General features: G+C 43.3%; 1 protein-coding gene across 1 annotated transcript; it reads right to left on the reverse strand.

The window, feature by feature from the left end:
* Nucleotides 1-1,625: 1,625 nt before the first annotated feature.
* On the reverse strand, nt 1,626-17,689 carry MEPE (matrix extracellular phosphoglycoprotein; the record flags this gene model as incomplete). The annotated part of the gene is made up of 7 exons (XM_081207524.1): nt 1,626-5,024; nt 6,964-7,056; nt 9,881-9,934; nt 11,278-11,343; nt 14,422-14,479; nt 16,381-16,521; nt 17,607-17,689. 7 exons carry the CDS (start codon nt 17,687-17,689, stop codon nt 2,802-2,804), a joined length of 2,718 nt encoding a protein of 905 aa, XP_081063650.1. The 3' UTR covers nt 1,626-2,801.
* Between the last annotated feature and the right edge of the window lie 1,359 nt (nt 17,690-19,048).

Consider the following 19,048-nt stretch of genomic DNA (forward strand, 5'->3'; position numbering starts at 1 on the left):
TTTGGCTCTTTCCCACTGAAGGTCCCACAAGGACTGACCCTCAGAAGGTCCCAAGTTCAACCCTTTGCATCAAGATGGGGCTAGAAAAGCTTCCTTGCTAAAACACCGTTTCCCCATGAGAGCAGACAATAAGAGGCAACGGCCTGATTCAGTGTAAGGCACTTGCTTTGCTGGGGCACTGTGTACAAGAACACGTGAAGAAGGGGAGAGCAAGCTTGAGTGTGTGGTCTCTAACCCCATTGTTGCCCTCTGCATGTTCAGGGAGAATGATCAGCAGTGGGGAAGCCTCCTGTGGTTGTGAAGGTTCCCATGCATTCTAGAACCCTAGAAACTCATCATTCCAAATTGGGTAGGTAGCTCAGGTAGCTTCACCCAGTGCAAGCAGTTGCAGTTGCCCTTGAACTTGAGGAGGGTGATGGCAAAGGGGTGGTGGAGCTACATGTGATCATGCAGGCTGTTGTCACCTTGTGTCCTTATTTAAGCCTCATTATGAGAACCTGAAGAGGACTTTAGTCATACACAGTTCTCATGGAGATGAGTGGGACTTAAGTTTACTTTTCACGCTGGTTTCAGTGGGACCGACGCTTGTGAGCACTTATAAACGCCATCTCCAACTCCTCGAAAGATTCCATCAACAGTGTCTCCGAAAAATTTTACGCATCACTTGGGAAGACAGGCGAGCTAATTCCAGTGTACTGGAAGAAGCAAAGATCACCAGTTTTTGAAGCTATGATTCTTCAACACCAACTTCGTTGGACTGGTCATGTTGTGCGGATGTCTGATGATCGTCTTCCAAAGCAACTACTCTATTCCGAACTTAAAAATGGAAAGTGCAAATGCAAAAGAGGTTTAAAAACTGTCTCAAGGCAAATTTTTAAAAATGTAGTATAAACACCGACAATTGGGAAACACTTGCCTTTGAGAGCTCCAATGGGAGAACAGCCTTTACCGAAGGTGTCATGGGCTTTGAAGACACTCAAACTCAGGACGCAAGGGAGAAACATGCTAAGAGGAAGGCACACTTGGCAAATCCACACCATGATCAACTCCCACCCGGAAACCAATGCCCCCACTGTGGAAGTGCGTGTGGATCCAGAATTGGCCTCCACAGTCACTTACGGACTCATTGTTAAAACCGTGTTTATGGAAGACAATCTTACTTGGCTACGAGTGATCGCCAAAGAAGAAGACATGCAATAACTTAGTCCAGAGCTAAGTCATGGATAGTTGTGAGCATAAGAGCCACTTGTCTCCCAATAACTACATTTAGCAGTCAGGTTGAAAGAATGTGCTTGCAGGGAGTTCGTGAGTGCACTGTATACTCTTTTGCATGTTGTCTGACTGCTGTGCAAACTTTTCCAAAGATGATCCCATGAGCAACGCACAAAAGGAATCTAAGATTTTCCTAATGTGATCAGTTTTCCAGTGTTCTAAAAAAAAGCCTGAATACAGAGTATAGGAGACTAATTACACAATCCAACCGGACAGTAGACTTTTTATTCCCATTGAACTGGGTGGTGGAACACATGCTTAATTATTGCATTGAAATCGATGGGAGAATTGTGATCAGTTGCCTAAGAGTTAAATTTACATTTCCCGTTTTGAAATAAAGCTGACAAAAGCTGGACTTTTCCAATACTTTATTGGCATGTGACATAATCATAGCATCGGTTATTATTAAACACTATATGTTATATAGATGTCCTTCTACTGTTTTGCAGCATGTTTACCCAAATAAAATCAATACAGTAAAACAACTATTCAGTCCTCTAGCTAATAATTTCAGATTACAACATAAAAGGTATTGTGAAAGACGTAAATTTCAAAGTTGCTTTTAATGCAAGGATAAGGAACCTATGTCCTTCCAAATGTTGTTGGATGGACTCCAGTTTCCATCGGCCCAACCAGCATGGCCAACGGTCACAGGTAATGGAGTTGTAGTTATGCTTCATCTGGACGATCATAGATTTCCCTGCCTTCAGACTTTAGAAAACATTATAATGACAGGAGCTGTGCTAAGTATAATCTATTGCTGATTTTTGGACATTATTGTAGAAATACAATTTTCTTAGCTGCCCCAGCTGCAACAAAACATGTCTCTCCCATATCAGTCTCTACAGCCACAGTGGGCACTGTAACTCTCCAATAGTTTGACTTTACTCCCAAAGGCACACTCTTCCATTGTACAGACAGATGCTAACAAGCTGCTGCAGTGCTTTACCTAGGTGCTGCTTCTTCCTTCCTGAATTGACCTAGCAGATGATCACTATGCAATCATTGCACAGTGAACAGGTTACAGCAGCCTCCCCTGAGCTGCAACTTCTAGCAGTGTTGCTAAGGCTGATGGGAGTTGTAGTCCAAATTAGCTGGAGGGCGCTACGTGGGGGAAGGATGGGTTATGGGATCACCTCAGGATGTCATGTGGCAAGCAGATTTGTGCAATATAATGACATCACTAAGAATAAAAGCTAGCAAAGCCAATTTACACAAATAAGCTCTCCATTTTCCCATTACTCCCCCCCAAAAAAAATTGAGCAAGGGAGGTACAGCTGAAAACACTTGTGAGTTATTTCGACTCAGCCCTAATAACGGCTCTTGAAGTGCAATGCTCTGATATATGCCTACTCCAAAGTAAATCCCATTGAGTTCAATGAATCTTGCTTCCAAGTACCGTAAGTGGGTATAGGATTTCAGCTTTATTCTGCACACCAGAGCAATGCCACATAATTATGGCCTATGTATCACCTAGCCTAGTGCATTTGAGGCTCTCTTTTCTTCCCTTCTGAACAAATGGAAGCAAATCAAGCAGTGCTTTTCCGCTCCTGGGAATCTTCTTGTGAGTCGGTTCTTTGGCTGTGGTCATGACTTTCATCAGATCGGTCTTCTTCAGTACTCTCAGGTGATTCATGACTGTCGGGTCTGTCATTCTGATAGTCTTCATAAGACTGGCGGCTGTTTTCCTCACTCTCCGATGATTGGCTGCTGTCATTTCTACGGACAGATGGACGCCTCTTACCATGTTGACTGCTCTTTCTCCTCAGGACACCCGAATACCCATGGTAGTGCTTAGCTGCACTGCTGCCATACGTTCCAGTATTAACCCTAGATGCCTTTTTGCTTGGCTTCATAACCTTCTTATTGCTCTTCACAGTGGCCAACGAGGGCCCCTGACTTTTAAGCTTCTCATTCTTTGGAATATTAAGGATGTCTCGGATACTGCCATGAGACCCACGAGATTCAGACAGGGCGCTTTTGAACTGGATCGATTTTTGACCACTGAGCTCCTCCTCTTTGTTGGAAGAATCTATATCACTCCTCTTGAGATCTGCAGAATCTCCAGTAGCTTTCTTGTAACTGATAGCTCTTTCTGGAGTGTCCTTGTTGACTTTTTGAAATGTGACACCAAATCCTGTTTTGCCACTTTCAGTCATCTTTGGGCCACCCAATGTGCTCTCATGAGCATTTTTGTTTGTTTTTTCATAACTGCCACCTTCACCAATACTAGGCCTTTTATGAATAATCCCAACTTCACTGGGACTTTTTCGACCGTGCTGTGTTGTACCGGAATCTGAAGTTTGTTTGCTGGAAAGAAGAGTAAGTTCACCTTTTGAATGTGACTTAGTAGTACCAGATCCATCCTCATGACCATTTAGTTTCCTGCTCAATATAACTTTGCTTTGCTTTGTTTTCTCTGCCTTGGTATCACCAAGATCCCCCACGTGACTGATAAGCCTTTCTTTGGTACCAATTTCACCACCATCTTTTTTCTGTAGTTTGGTAATACCAGCTGCTTCCAGGTGGCTATTGGACCTCCCATTAGTGACATCCTTTCTGGTTCCATCTTCTTCTCGTAGGTTGGTAACACCAGCTGCTTCCAGATGGCTATTGGGCCTCCCATTAGTGACATCCTCTCTGGTTCCATCTTTCCCCTGTAGGTTGGTAACACCAGCTGCTTCCAGGTGGCTCTTGGACCTCCCATTAGTGACATCCTTTCTGGTTTCATCTTTCTTCTGTAGGTTGGTAACACCAACTATTTCCACATGGCGGCCACTAGTGACACCATCTTTTACATCACCCTTTTTACGTGGTTTGGTTACTCCATATCCATCCTTCTGTCCATTAAGCTTCCTAACTGCCACTGTATACCCATATTTGCCTTTTGTATGAACTGTAGCATTGTCAGTATCGTTTTCATTAGCCACTTTAATTTCACTGGTATCTACAATGTTACTGTAGTTGCCTCTGGTTCTCATGAGTTCAATTTCCCCTACACGTTCTCGAGAGACGTTGGCTTTTACTTCGAGACTTGTGTATAGTTTGGTGGTACTGTTATCCCTTTTGCTTTTGTCTAACAAATGAACATGACCACCTTCTTCTTTTCCTGGCTCCCTATTGGTGGCATCAGTTATGACTTTCAAATGGACTTTTGAATAATCTTTGCTTGGTGGGTCTTTAATTTTCTTGGGAATATCATGGAAAGGATTGTTTTCCCAGACTGCACTGGCATCATTCTCCTTCATCTCTATTTTGATGTAGGGATCTTTTGATGACTTGGTATTACTAGATAACGCAGATTTGCCATCTTTATCTTTCCCCCGAAGTTTATCAGTGCCTCTTGTGTCTTGATGGTCTTTGACTCGGTCATGATATTCATTGCCAATAATGACGCCATGATGGGTGTCAACTTGGCCTGGAAAGCCTATGTCCCCACTTCCATCTATCTCAATGGTGTTATCTCCTGTAGCAATTTCATTTCCTTCCTTGTTTACAATTACCTCCAAGTGTTGCTGGTGGAGATCCTGATTTGTGGTTTTTCCATAATGTTTATATAAATTTTGGCTGCTTCCAGTAGTTCTTCTGCCCTCAGTCTTTCTGCCATTTCCAGTTGCATCAAAGTGCTTCTGCTCTTCTCTTGCCTCTTGTGTTGTATCAGTGAAATTGTCAGTGGCCTTCCTTGGTACACTTTTTCTGTCAGACCCATGAGTGATAATGGAAATGTTATTTCTGTTTTCTTCTTCTTCTTTCTAAATACCAAAAGAAAACAACGGTGAGCTTGACAGGTGAGTGTATTTAATTTAACAAGCAAGCTAAAACTTATTCATTGTTTCATTTGTTTATGGCTAATGTGTTTATCCATGGAGTAGGGGAGCCACAACCTTTGCCATTTCAGTAACAATTCAGTCTGGAATTTCCATGTTTTTTTCACTTTTTTTTTTTTTTAAACAGAGAATCCAGACCATGTCACTGGCAGACTGTTGCACTCTCTGTTTTCTATGTTGTCCTTTTCAATGTTTTCCTTAGACCTGATTTGTAGGAATTATTTTGATTTTAAACAGTTTTAGAACTATCCTGCCCAGTGCCAACTGGCAAAACGCCAATGAAACATTTCAGGGCCACTGTGTGTGGTTTTTTTTTTTGTAATTTAAATGCTTCCTGTTTGTAGCTCTGGCCCTTCTTACCATTTTCTGCTGAATGTGGCAGTGGGAATGCTGATAAATAGCTTGTCAATTGCCTCTTGGATTGCCTGTTAATTACCCTTTAATGTCAGTTACTGTTCCTGGGGATGCAGGGAGCTCATTTCCTCTACAGAAACTGCAAGGCTGTTAAATTTGTGGGGTAGTTTTTTGTTTTTTTAATGAGAATTACTTACAGAAGAATATTGGCCATTGGGATGGGGCATTGCTGGATAAATCAGCAAGACCTGCGGAGCCAGCCCACTTATGAGGTAAAGTGAGGAATTTGCCTCAGGCAGCAGGAACTACAAAGGCAGCAGATCCAGCCTCCAAGGAATGCATTGACTGCTGCTGCAAACTCCTTGGAGGCTAGATCTGCCATCTCTTTGACAGCTCTCCCCACAAGCCACCTCTATAGTGGCCTTTTGGCAAACAGGAGAGGTGCTGCTGGTCTCTTCCCACTCTTGTTCCCTATGTCGATCATTATCCCCACTTGTTCCTGATACAAATCTTCACTTACTCCTTCCCTTGCTGCGAGGGTGCCATTTTGTGGTTCACCTCAAGTGCCAAAATATCTTGGGCTGGTCCTGCTTATCTGTTTATTTAATTCTGCTCCCAGCTGCGTAAAGGTAAAGGTGTGCTCTGGTCCATGGGGTCATGAAGAGTCGGACACGACTAAATGACTAAACAACTACAAAAGGGACCCCTGACCGTTAAATCCAATCATGGACGACTCTGGGGTTGTGGCGCTCATCTCACTTTACTGGCCGAGGGAGCCGGTGTACAGCTTCCGGGTCATGTGGCCAGCATGACTAAGCAGCTTCTGGCGAACCAGAGCAGTGCACGGAAACGCCATTTACCTTCCTGCCAGAGTGGTACCTATTTATCTGCTTGCACTTCATGCTTTCAAACTGCTAGGTTGGCAGGACCTGCGACTGAGCAATGGGAGCTCACCCCATCACAGGGATTCGAACAGCCAACTTTCTGATCAGCAAGCCCTAGGCTCTGTGGTTTAACCCACAGCACCACCTGTGTCCAATCCCAGCTGCTTATGGAAAAGCAAAACACTCCTCTAACACGAGCACCGCACCATGTTTCTGCAGATCTTGCTCAAGAACAGTTTACTTACTCGGCAAAAGCTGAGAAGTAAAGTCACTTTGGTGGCATTGCATCAGGATAGATGAGTGTGCAAATTTCGATACGTTTGCAGGCCAGGGGACATTTCCAAGCTTAATAACCCAAGCACTAGTGCTTCAGGCTGCACAAATGCTTGTCATTCTGAAGGCAAGGGGTCGAAAGGTGCATCTCCTCTTTCACCATGAGCCTTTTTCAAAATAAATTAAAATGGAAACAGCTGCTGGGATACTGTTTCTTGGTGCTGCAAATGAGAATGAAATAGCAACTGCAAGAGAGTTTGTGGGTGAAATGATGTGCTCCTTGTATACCGTGTGGCGATACTGCAACAAATGCAGACAACTAAAAAGGTGTGTGAGCCAAAACGTTATTCTACCTGAATCTGTGTTTGATTGTTGGTCACCGCAGACGAGTACACGTAATTAAATATGTAAAACCCGTGCTTGGAGTGACGACCTTTGAGCATTATCTGGGGGCAGAAAAGAAGGCATTAAAAGTACTCTTGGAAATACCACGCTTCTGTTCATTTCAGCTAAGTCTGCTTCTTGAACTAGGAAAACAACAACAACAACAACACCCCAATGGACACCAGGATGTTTGTGTGATAATCAACACTGCCTTGTGAATGGTCAGTATAATTATTTTTACAGTACTTTTAAACTTCATTGTAATTAGTACAGTCTGCCATATTATTATTAGTCATTTCCCTCTGACCTCTCTGCTCATGTTTCTACCCCATCAAATCTTATGCCACATAATACATCTGTTCGATTTTAAAGAGCCGCAGGATTAACACAGCTACCTCTGTGGAAATTATTACAATCCCCACCAGAGGGCATGCTTAATCTTCTTCCTTCCATATTCCAGAAGGACAGTCTCTTTAGTCTGTTAGTCAAACCAGAAAGATGCAAGCAAACTTTTCCAAAGCAGTCGATTTTGGGGTCACAGGGACTGTGCAGGGGGTGGGTAAAGACTTAGGGATCAAAAGGGAGGAGGTCAAAGAGGTGCAAAATAAGTTTAAGAGGTATAGCACAAAAAATATAATTAGTGCACCTGCCAATGAGGAGACTGTATGCAATAAGATGATTTCACATTTAAATAGTATTTCTCATTTTTCACATGTTGTGGTTCTTAGTAATCATGATAAATGGTTAATAAATGTTGATTATACATTGATATTTCTTGACTTTATTTCATTTATATTCTTAAGAATCTGTGTTGGGGATAACAACAGCTTTATAAGCTCTTCAAGGGATCAATGAACTCAAGTTTACGAAACCCTGTCTTAAAAACTAGGCATTGTATCAAAGCCATTTTTTCCTGTCCATTAAAGCTTACACCACAACATATCTATGATTCTTTAAGATGGCACAGGACTCCTGTTTGCTTATCCTTAAGTGTGGGAGTATCTCTAGGTAGTAATTTTAAAGGAGTTTCCACTCAACTTAAACATTGTTGCTGGCATTCAGAATTTGGGCAGTACGGTTGTGGAACATGTATTTGTCCGCAGAAGTTCTAGACTTCCTCCCCTCACATTTTCTTTAAAGAATAATGTGGAAGTACAAAAATTGCTGTAGCAAAGTGGAATTTATCTGAACTCTGTAATACCCTTCATTTCTAACAGTTACAAAAGTTTGTCATTAATTTACAAAATGGCAATGCTACAGCAATTCAAATATTGCATCCGAACAAATGAAAATGGGGAAAAAAAATAAACCTCCCAGCAGCCCTCCTCCACATCAGCAAAAGCTTGTCAGAAAAGGATGGGCTGACATTGCTTCCTACCAATGATGTGGTAATCTGGATCATGCCTAGGGTTGGCCCCACCCTTTAACCAAATGGGCCCCTTGCCTCTAGGAGGTAGAGACGTGGTGAATCAGTGGCCCTGTCACCCTGACCACTGCATCTGAAAATGCAGATGCTCTTCGGGGACACCTCATCCTCAATTGAAATACTTTATTGTCACTTCCACAACTTGTATACAGTGAGATTACATGAGCACCCCCCACTCAGCTCTCTTAGTCTTAATTCCCCTTGTTTACTGATGCACACCCACCAAACCCGAAAGTCAGTTGTCCTGTTGTTATCTTTTCATTCAGCAGCCTAACAGCCCACGGATAGAAGCTGTTCTTTACCCTGTTGGTGCGACTAATCATGCTTCTATATCTTCTGCCCGAGGGCAGGAGATCAAGAAAGTGCTGGCCAGGGTGTGAATGATCCCTGAGAATTTTCCTCACTCTCCTGAGGCAACGTTCTTCCGCTATTTCATCCAGTGGATTCACAAGACAGCCCATAATATCTTGTGCTGTATTTACCACCCTCTGTAGGCACTTCCTATCAGTTGATGTCAAACCAGCGTACCGCACTGTGATGCAGTATGAAAGGACATTTTCTATTGTGGACCGGTAGAAGGAGATAATCAAATGTTGATTGACATCGTTCTTTCGCAATACTCTGAGGAGATTAATACTCAATGCCTCGCTCTGAGGAAGGACCCTATGTTCCTCAGAGCAAGTTGTAGATCCTAAGAAGGACCTTAAGTAACCTCTGAACAGGAGCGAGAAGAGAGTTGGCAGCAGTGGCAGTGGAGGACGCTAGTGTACAGGGAGGCAGCGGCTGGCCTGTCTTGCCTCAGGCGGCATAATATTTTGTGCCAGCCTTGGCCATGCTACAGAGCTGGTTCTAAAGACACAAGGCCTCAGGGTGAGAAAATAAATTTCCCATTCCTGTTCCAGCAATGGAAATTAGCATTAGAAAGCAAAGTGCATTAAAACAGAAGAGTATCATATCGATTATGCCTCTGCGCAGCATCTGTATATTGAAGCACACTACTCATCCCATGTTTCTGTGGAACAGACAACACTTTCGCTAACAGAAGCTGAAGGAAGCCACGTTGTCATCAAAATACCTGACTCATTTACCTGGTGTATATACGCTCGGTCTTTATCACCCCTGTTATACAGAAAATTCCAAGTGGGTCTGAACCTCAATGCTTAAAATCCCTGATAGAGGATAAGGATCCAGATATCACGCTAGGGGTGGCCAAATTTTGTGCAGCTGCCATGAAACTCAGGGAACAAGCTGTGCTATTACAAAGACTAAGGCCTCGGGTGCAAACTCTAGATAATATTTTAGAGACTAAGACCTAAACCACATTTCTAATTGCTGTCATATTCGTATTGTTTATTGTAATATTCAATTGTTAATTCAAATTTAATTCTATTGTGTTTTATGTTTGCTTAGTATGGTGTGTGAATCTGGTCTGGGACCGTAATAAATTTAATTTCATTTACCTGGTGATCTCCCCGGCACTTCTGCTTTGCTTTCCTGTAATGGGGTTGAAGCTCCTGGAGAAAGATGGGAGGGAAAAAAACAATGTCAGGCAAATCTCTTCTGAATTGTTTGTATGTTCTGCTAGAGGGTTGACTACAGGTTTTCAGAGGGTGGCTGGGTAAGAATCTAACTTTGTTGTAGCTCTATAGTAGCAAACTCCTGGTCTTGTTCTGACACTCACCTGAACGTGATCTCAGAGAAGGTGAGGGAGGAGGCCACATATGCTGGCCCCACCATGTTCTCCATCTCCACTGACTGCAGCTTCAGGTCTTTGAGCAGTGAGTGGGAAGGTGTAAAGGGGGCATCTTTGCATGTTGGGACCCTCCAAACAATTGGGAAGCCTGAGCATTCGGGATTCCTTGAGGGATCATCTTACACCATCCGTCTCTATCCTATCACTTCATTCTGCATATCTATAATGTTGGTTCTGTGTTTGTAAGGAATAATCCCTTCCATGTGGCAGCACTGGAACACACAGACTTCAACATACGTATTGTATAGCAAGGGACTATGAGACTCTGGGCACAGGTGGTCTTTTCATCACTCCTTCCTGTTGAAGGTCATGGCCCAGGAGGAGAGAGGAAAATACTGGAGGTAAACCACTGGCTGCGCAGCTGGTGTCGTCAGGAGGGGTTTGGCTTCTTGGATCATAGTTTCTGCTTCCTTGAGGAAGGACATCTGGCAAAGAGATGGGCTGCACCTCACAGCGGTTGGCAAGGATGTGTTTGCTAAGAATCTCGTGAGCCTGATCAGGAGAGCTTTAAACTATACGTTGAGGGGGAGGGAGACAACATTACAGATGACAGAAGAGCACTTGCTACTGGGGATAATAGCTTCATTGATGCACAGGAAAATGAGGTGGGGCTCCAGAAACCTGCTAAAGGGCAGGAAATTGCAAGAAGGAAGCAGTTGGAAGGAACGACTCGTGGTTTCCGTTGTCTCTATACAATTCTATTATCTCGTTGCTCTCTTTGCTCCATTCCTACCAGCTCAAAGCAGAAATGGTGCCTCTCCATGCAAATAAATGTCACTCCTTGACTTTAATTCAGGTAGAGGCATTTCATACAAAGGCACTTGGGGAAAGAGGAACATTATGAACTACACCCTGTCATGTGAATCTGCCCGAGCATTAGAATCAACACTGAATTCCAAAATGTGGAGTCCTAGCCATAGTTTTTCACCAGATGTCGCACTTCTCTGAATGTTGCACAGTCTGTTTATGTCGTGTCTTTTCATAGGTATGCGTTCCTGTATTGAAACTTTCTAAAAACATCTGTCCTCCAGATGTCACTCTTCCCCAAAAGTTACTCTCGGGAGAATATGTATATCATTTCAGCCTGAAGTTTGGAATACTCACCGACTGAGCCCAGGTTAAGCCACAAAGAGTCAAGTACAAAAGAGCAGCCTTCATCTTCAGAGCTTCCTAAGGACAGAGCAATATAACTGAGAAATGTTTTTATTTCACCTTTAATAATCACAATCCAGAAAACCCCCTCCTTGCTCCTGAAAGCAAATCGCTCATCGTTCTGAGAATCAACAGTTAAAGAGTACAATCATATTTCTAAATCAGAATGAATGGAGCATTGATTTGCAAAATGTGGAAGCCAATCCTATCCTTGTTTGTTTATTCATTCATGACATTTATAGCCCATTGTTCCTTCAGCGTGGTATACATTGACCCCTCTCCCGCTTTTACTCTTACAACAGTCTTGTGAGGTAGGCTAGGCTGATAATCAATGTCTGGCCCAAGGATACCCACCCTATCAGGCTTGAGTAGGGATTTAAACCTGGATACACAGTCATAGAATCATAGAATCATAGAGTTGGAAGAGACCACAAGGGCCATCGAGTCCAACCCCCTGCCAGTCAACTTGTGGGACGTGGGTGGTGCTGGGGTTAAACCACAGAGCCTAGGACTTGCCAATCAGAAGGTCGTCAGTTCGAATCCCCATGACAGGATGAGCTCCCGATGCTCGGTCCCAGCTCCTGCCAACCTAGCAGTTTGAAAGCATGTCAAAGTGCAAGTAGATAAATAGGTACTGCTCCGGCGGGAAGGTTTCCGTGCATTGCTCTGGTTCGCCAGAAGCGGCTTAGTCGTGCTGGCCACATGACCCGGAAGCTGTACGTCGGCTCCCTCGGCCAATAAAGCGAGATGAGTGCTGCAACCCCAGAGTCAGTCATGACTGCACCTAATAGTCAAGGGTACCTTTACCTTTACATAGTCAACTCAGCCAGTAGAGCATATATTGGGGATAAGTGGTGCATAAAAATGAAGCTGTTGGTGGAAATGATGTACAAAAATACATTGTATTAGGGGGAATTGCTTTGGGGGGGGAAATGTTTGCATTAGGCAAAACTGCATATAAAACCGTGTTTATCAGGGAAAAGTTGCACTAAAATGCTGATGAGCTTCCACAAGGATTTTTTTTTTTAAAGTAGAAATAGCGGAGAACTGAATTTGATATAGGAAAAATGAGAAACACAGAAGCAAAACTGACAGATCCTTCCAATCCCTTGTTCTGATTGCAGCTTGCTTCAATAGGAACTGTCCCCTCCTCCTCCCCATGTCTACTGCAGGCACTAGGTAATGGTGGTACAAATTGGGTCCATTAACAGAGACCAAAAAATTACAGCCCCCCTCCCCCACGTTTCCCAAGGTAAGGTCCTGATGGGAATTGGGACCCTGCACTGGCAATTTGTGTTGAAAAACAACAGCAACTGTGCACTTAAGGGCACAAATACGGAACTAATGTGACATCTAGTTAGGCCCTTAGTTAATTTTACTCAGTGAGACTTAAGTCATAATTAAATTCTCCTATGGATTTCAGTAGGATCCATCTAAACCAAAGACGGTACTCAACTAAGGTTTACTCAAGCCCACTGAAATTAATTGAAATATGACTAAGTTAGGTCCATTAACTTCAACGTGTCTACTCAGAGTAAAACTTGGTTGTTTGGATCCAACCTAATGTAAATTTCAAAGTCTTTGCATGCACATCCAAGCCATGGGATTAGGGCAGTTGTGGATAACAGATTATATTAAATAAAACAAGAGCTATTTGCACCTGCCAGCAATGGCAAAGGTTATCGCTATGCTGACGTGCCTCTCCTCCTGCTATCCCTCAAACAAGCAGAGTTTGCCTAGAAGCATCTGGCTTAAATTGAGCACATTGCACCTCCAATCCTCGAATTCTTCAGTGAAGATATACAACAGCCTTTGCCAACCTGGTGTTTTGCAGTCCAAAACCTCTGAGGGGCAGCAGGTTGGCAAATGTTGAAATGTAACATACCTGAGGTCAATTATGTAGAAGTATTGCTTTAAATTATTCAAATCCATAAAACTGCATAGCTACGAGGGAGGACCCCAACGCCGTTTAATCCACCTTCTTAAACCTCCACATGTTAAACCACATAATGCATAACACATTAATTTACTTTTGCTTTATTTGTTAAAAATGTGTGTGCTGCAGTCTCTCTGTCATTGTAGGTTTTGAAGATAAGGTGGCCAGTGGGAAGAGGGCTCCTGCACTTTTAATAGTGGCGTAGAAGAGGAAATTTCTACACTACTATTAAAGGTTCAGGAGCCCTGTCTATTTGTCCATTTGGCCACTTCAACTTGAAGTATCAGGATAGTAAAAATATAAAAGTGCAGATAAATTCAAAAAACATGCCATTGTACAGAAACAACAGCAATAACAAAGGAAGCAATTAGAAAATCAGTGGCAAGCAGATCCAACCCTAGGCAAAAAGAAAAAGACCAAATTAAGAAAATCAAATCAGTTTACCTACCAAAGATCTGAGCAAATGCAACCTTTCTGGGAAATGATTGGAAAAAGAGGTGAACGAAAATGCAATCATTTAAAAATAAGGACTGACATACATTGTTGACAGGATATGGACTTGGGTTTGAAATAAAGAATAAGAATTGAATGCTTCCTAATATTGAAGGTAGTGCTGTAATGTTGTACTGGAGGAGAAATATTGTTGATTATAATATACAACAATAATTGGAGAACCCCCCTTGGGCTTCTTGCATCGAAAGAAACGAAGGAACTGGAGGCTCCTGGGTCGAAGACTGGAAAAATATTGGCCAGCAGAGGAAGGAACAGCTGAATATTAATCTAGAATATTAATCTAGCATTTGACCACTGTGAAGAAATATTGTATGTATGGCTGACAGATCTGAGCAAATGGGGCGAACTTTGCTTGCCATCTAAATAGTAACATAATAGTCTCCTACCCATATTTTTACAGATCTTTACCTGGCATGCCCTATGCACAAAGCTAAGTATTCTTTAATACAAAGGTGGAAACCTTCCATCGATATAACTAACATATATTGGCTCAAGGAAATAGGATTAGACTTTGATGGAGGTCCATCCAATTTCCATTTGTCAGCATTCAAGCTTTGCAGCATTAGAAAATGAAAGGCAGAATGTTAGGTTTAGCTGATCCAAGAGGAAGCAGGAGATTGTTATAGAATAGTAAGGAAATAGCTCACGTTTCCTGAAGAAGACAGGGTATCTTCAGCCGATGTTGGCAGCCTTTTGCCCACCTTGCTGAAGTTTAAAGTTTATTATAATAGTAATGGCCAATCAGCTCTGGCTGCTTTTAGCCCTTGCCCACAGATAACTGGAGGAGGGTCAGTTTTAATCTAAAAAAGTCTTTGTGGTGGAAGCCAGCCATCTCATGTTCCATCGAGGTGGATAAACAAAATGCAGGTTATAAATATCTATTGTGCTGCTGAAGGTGCCTGATAGTGACTGACATTTCATGATGAGGGCTTCTAACTTCTTCAGTTAATACAGTGGTACCTCGGGTTACAGATGCTTCAGGTTACAGACTCCGCTAACCCAGAAATAGTACATTGGGTTAAGAACTTTGCTTCAGGATGAGAACAGAAATCGTGCTCCAGCAGTGCGGCAGCAGCGGGAGGCCCCATTAGCTAAAGTGGCGCTTCAGGTTAAGAACAGTTTCAGGTTAAGAATAGACCTCCAGAACGAATTAAGTTCTTAACCCAAGGTACCACTGTAATATGGGTAGAACTATACTTATGAAACAGGGGTGGTCTCAAGAGGCCTGATCCAGCCACCCATCAAGACCCCACTGATTTTGACAGCAGCAGCAAAAAAGAAAAAGAAACTGAAACTTAAGAGATAGATGGCTCATTTGATGAACAGAGAGGAGCAATAACCCCACTCCACAGATTAGCTGAGGAGATGAGGCCTATGTTCCTGTGCATATGCTTCTGTGTGTCCTTTGTATGTGAGCATCCTGTGTGCAGGTAAAGGTAAAGGACCCCTGGATGGTTAGGTCCGGTCAAAGGCGACTATGTGGTGCAGCAATCATCTCGCTTTCAGGCTGAGGGAGCTGACGTTTGGCCACAGACAGCTTTCCGGGTCATGTGGCCAGCATGACTTCCATTGCACTTCTGGTGCAATGGAACACTGTGACAGAAACCAAAGCGCACGTAAATGCCGTTTACCTTCCCATTGCAGTGGTACCTATTTATCTATTTGCACTGGTATGCTTTCAAACTGCTAGGTTGGCAGGACCTGGGACAGAGCAACGAAAGCTCACCCTGTCATGGGGATTCGAACTTCCAACCCTCTGGCAAGCCCAAGAGGCTCAGTGGTTCAGACCACCTGCGTTCTGTGTGCATGCTCATGAGTGAGTGTGGGATGACCACAGCCACTTGAGACCATTACTGGCATGAGACCCCTGGAGGGTTGGCCAATGGTTGGCCCTTGAGACCCAAAAGATTAGCCACTTCTATGGGTGAATATTATGGTTCGATTTCTCTCATTTTCTTATTTTTTTCTCGTCTTAAATTTACTTCTCCATATTTTCACATCAGAAAAGAGTTTTCATGAACATTTTATTGCAAATGTCTTCTCATATACACACCTTTAAATGCCATTTTTCTTAATATACACATTTCTCAAAGCAATTTCCCCATATATATATATATATATATATATATATATATATATATATATATTTGGTATGCCATTTACACCAATATATGCATTTATAGGCACACTTTACCTTATCATATGCATTCTTGTATTTGTTGCTTGGCCGAAGAACTGCATTTCAAAATTTGGAGATACGCAGAGTTCGAAGGATGGCTGCCCTCTGGTTTGCAGAAAGTATTTCAAAAAGTGAGAATTAAACAGGTTTGTTTTAAAGTGTGAACTGAATGGAATTCCTCCCCCATCCCAAGCCAACCCTATTTTAAAAGAACATCCTGTGGGGCAATTCCACTCTCCCCTGTATCAGTGGAGGAGGAAGGGGGTGCAGGTGTCATCACTGAGGAGGATGACAAAATGACAAAAATACGAGTTTTAAATAATAATAATAATAATAAAATTGGGCTCACAAAACTTTTTAGTTCAGTCAACAAATGGAACGAAACACGGCTGGCACTGGGCGCCACACTGTGGGGCCCGGTACTTACCGTGGGGTCTGAAACATGCCCGAGCCACGTGTCTCTCCTGGGAGTGACGTGGTGGCTTGGACGACTGCAGGCTTTGTGCTGCCTGAAACAGCAGCGTGGGACTTGCGCCTACGCTCCGCCTCTCCCTCAGTCTCCCTACAGCTGAGGGGGAGGCAGAGAAGAAGAAGAAGAGGAGTTTGGATTTGATATCCCGCTTTATCACTACCCGAAGGAGTCTCAAAGCGGCTAACATTCTCCTTTCCCTTCCTCCCCCACAACAAACACTCTGTGAGGTGAGTGGGGCTGAGAGACTTCAAAGAAGTGTGACTAGCCCAAGGTCACCCAGCAGCTGCATGTGGAGGAGCGGAGACGCGAACCCAGTTCACCAGATTACGAGTCTACCACTCTTAACCACTACACTGCACTGGCCGGTATACAATGCAGTGCGGCCCCATAGGCGGCTTGCCCCACCCACATGGGCGGCTCGCCCCGCCCCCAGCTGCAGGACACGCATGCCACACCTGGCATCCGATGGCTAGCTACCCTGCATAACAGCTAGTTCAACTTTCCTTGCATAATTATGATGTAAGCTGCCATATCTGAACTCCTACTTCACATCAACTGCCTCTGGCCAGGGGCAGAGTAGACACATTGTCACAACATCAGCACATGGGATAAGTTGATATTACAGAGGGGATGGAGGAACCTGGCACTGAGCCACCATTTTTATTGGAAGCTGTTCTATGTGACGCCAGGATGGGAGATCTGCAGCCTTGTAGATGATGTTGCTGGACCTCAGCTCCCATCATCCACTGCTGGCTGGGGCTGATGGAAGTTAAAAGTACAGCAGTATCTGGAGGGATGTGTACGTCCCTGTTTAAGGCACAGTTCCAAACTCAGTGTGGTTTTGTAGGTTCCTTTCCATCTTATTTACCATCATGGGTGTTGAACTGAAAGTGATAAAGTTAAAAAGGAGGGCTACATCGAGTGAGTCAGAGCAATTATGTTCTGCTTTTTTGAGTACCGGGAATGCATTTTTGCCTAATTGGTTGTAATTGCAGCTTTTATTAAGTATACAAAAAAAAAAATAGTTGCTGTGGAAAGTTTAGGGAGTAATTGGTCTATTTTGCTTGAGTATTTGTAGGCAGCAAGTCTGCTTAGCCAGATTCATCAAGCAAATTTGAAGCATGGTAAGGAAATATACCTGTGGGCTGAGCTGAGGTAAGTTAAAGGGTAAGGCAGCTTACAGGGTGAAGAAAAAGGAGGCAGGGAATGAAATAGCAAACACAGCTTGATTGCCAGGCCAGTACCGTGCCAAGTCAATACCCATGAAAGCTTAAATATTTGCTGTGGTATTAAAATAAATACAGAGCATGGGCAAATGGTAGATACAATAGGGAGCTAATTGCTCATAATCCCCATTTAGATTTATTAATAGGTCCTGGTTTTCCAGTCTGCTGCTTTTATTAAAATAACGGCCATAATTCACAGTTGTTTTATAGGCGTAAATCATTGCTATGGCAACAGCTAAGGAGTGAAATACTGTGGTTGTGATTGATGAGTAATTTCAAGTAACCTCCTCTGGATTAATCTATGTTAGAAAACCCCAGCAGGTGTATGGAGGTCCTGGGCTGGCTGGACAACAGGACCTCCCTCAGGTAGGTCCAAAGGAAAGCAGAGCGATGTGTTTGGCATCAACCTGGCTGCAGGAGTTGCTGGAAGGAGGCGCCATCCAACCACCTTTAAAGCCCTATGCGGACTAGGACCCTCGGACTTATGGGACCGCCTCTCCTGGTATGTCCTGCAGAGGACCCTAAGGTCCATGAATAATAATAGCTTAAAGGTCCTGGGCCCTAAGGAAGCCAGACTATCCTCCACCAGGGCCAGGGCATTTTCAGTGACGGCTCCAACCTGGTGGAATGCTCTGTCCCACGAGACTAGGGCCCTGCAGGACTTGATTTCCTTCTGCAGGGCCTGTAAGACAGAGCTATTCCACCTGACCTTCAATTTGAATTAGCCTGATCCTCTATTCCCTTTCCCCTTTCCTCTTCTATGAAGAAACCCTTTCTGGGACCCCACATTTAAATTCTTCCCTGGTCTCCTTGCTGGCCCTAGTAGGACCAACTTAGCCAGTTAGCCCTGGTGTTCATTTGATGTCTACTGACTGGTGTGTTTTTTTCTTCCTCAAAATGACCCCTGAATTTTTGAATTTTATTGATATTGATGCTGCATTTTATGTTGTATTTTATGCTGTTTTATGCTGTTTCTAAGTCACATTTTAATCGTTAGCCTCCCTGAGCCTAGTTTTTAAACTGGGAAGGGTGGGATATAAATAAAATATTATTATTATTATTATTATTATTATTATTATTATTATTATTATTATTATCTTAGGGACTCCACTCCAGATTTGTGGGTGTTTTCTCCTTAGCCTTTTCTTCTCCTGAAAATATCCCATGGGGCAGTGGAGGTTTAGGTTCAGAGTTTTCCTTCTCCTGGATGTGCTAATAACCAGAGTGTAGTTGTTGATAGAGTTTCCTTTCCTCTTCAGAGAAGGGGAACCTGTGGTCCTCCAGATGATGCTGAACTACAATCCCCATCATTCCTGACCACTGAACATGCTGCCTGGGACTGGTGGGAGTCCAATAGCATCTAGTAGGCAACCGGTTCCTCATTCCTTCTCTGTCTG

This window comes from Podarcis bocagei, assembly GCF_964188305.1.
Source record: "Podarcis bocagei genome assembly, chromosome: 9".
NCBI lineage: Eukaryota > Metazoa > Chordata > Lepidosauria > Squamata > Lacertidae > Podarcis > Podarcis bocagei.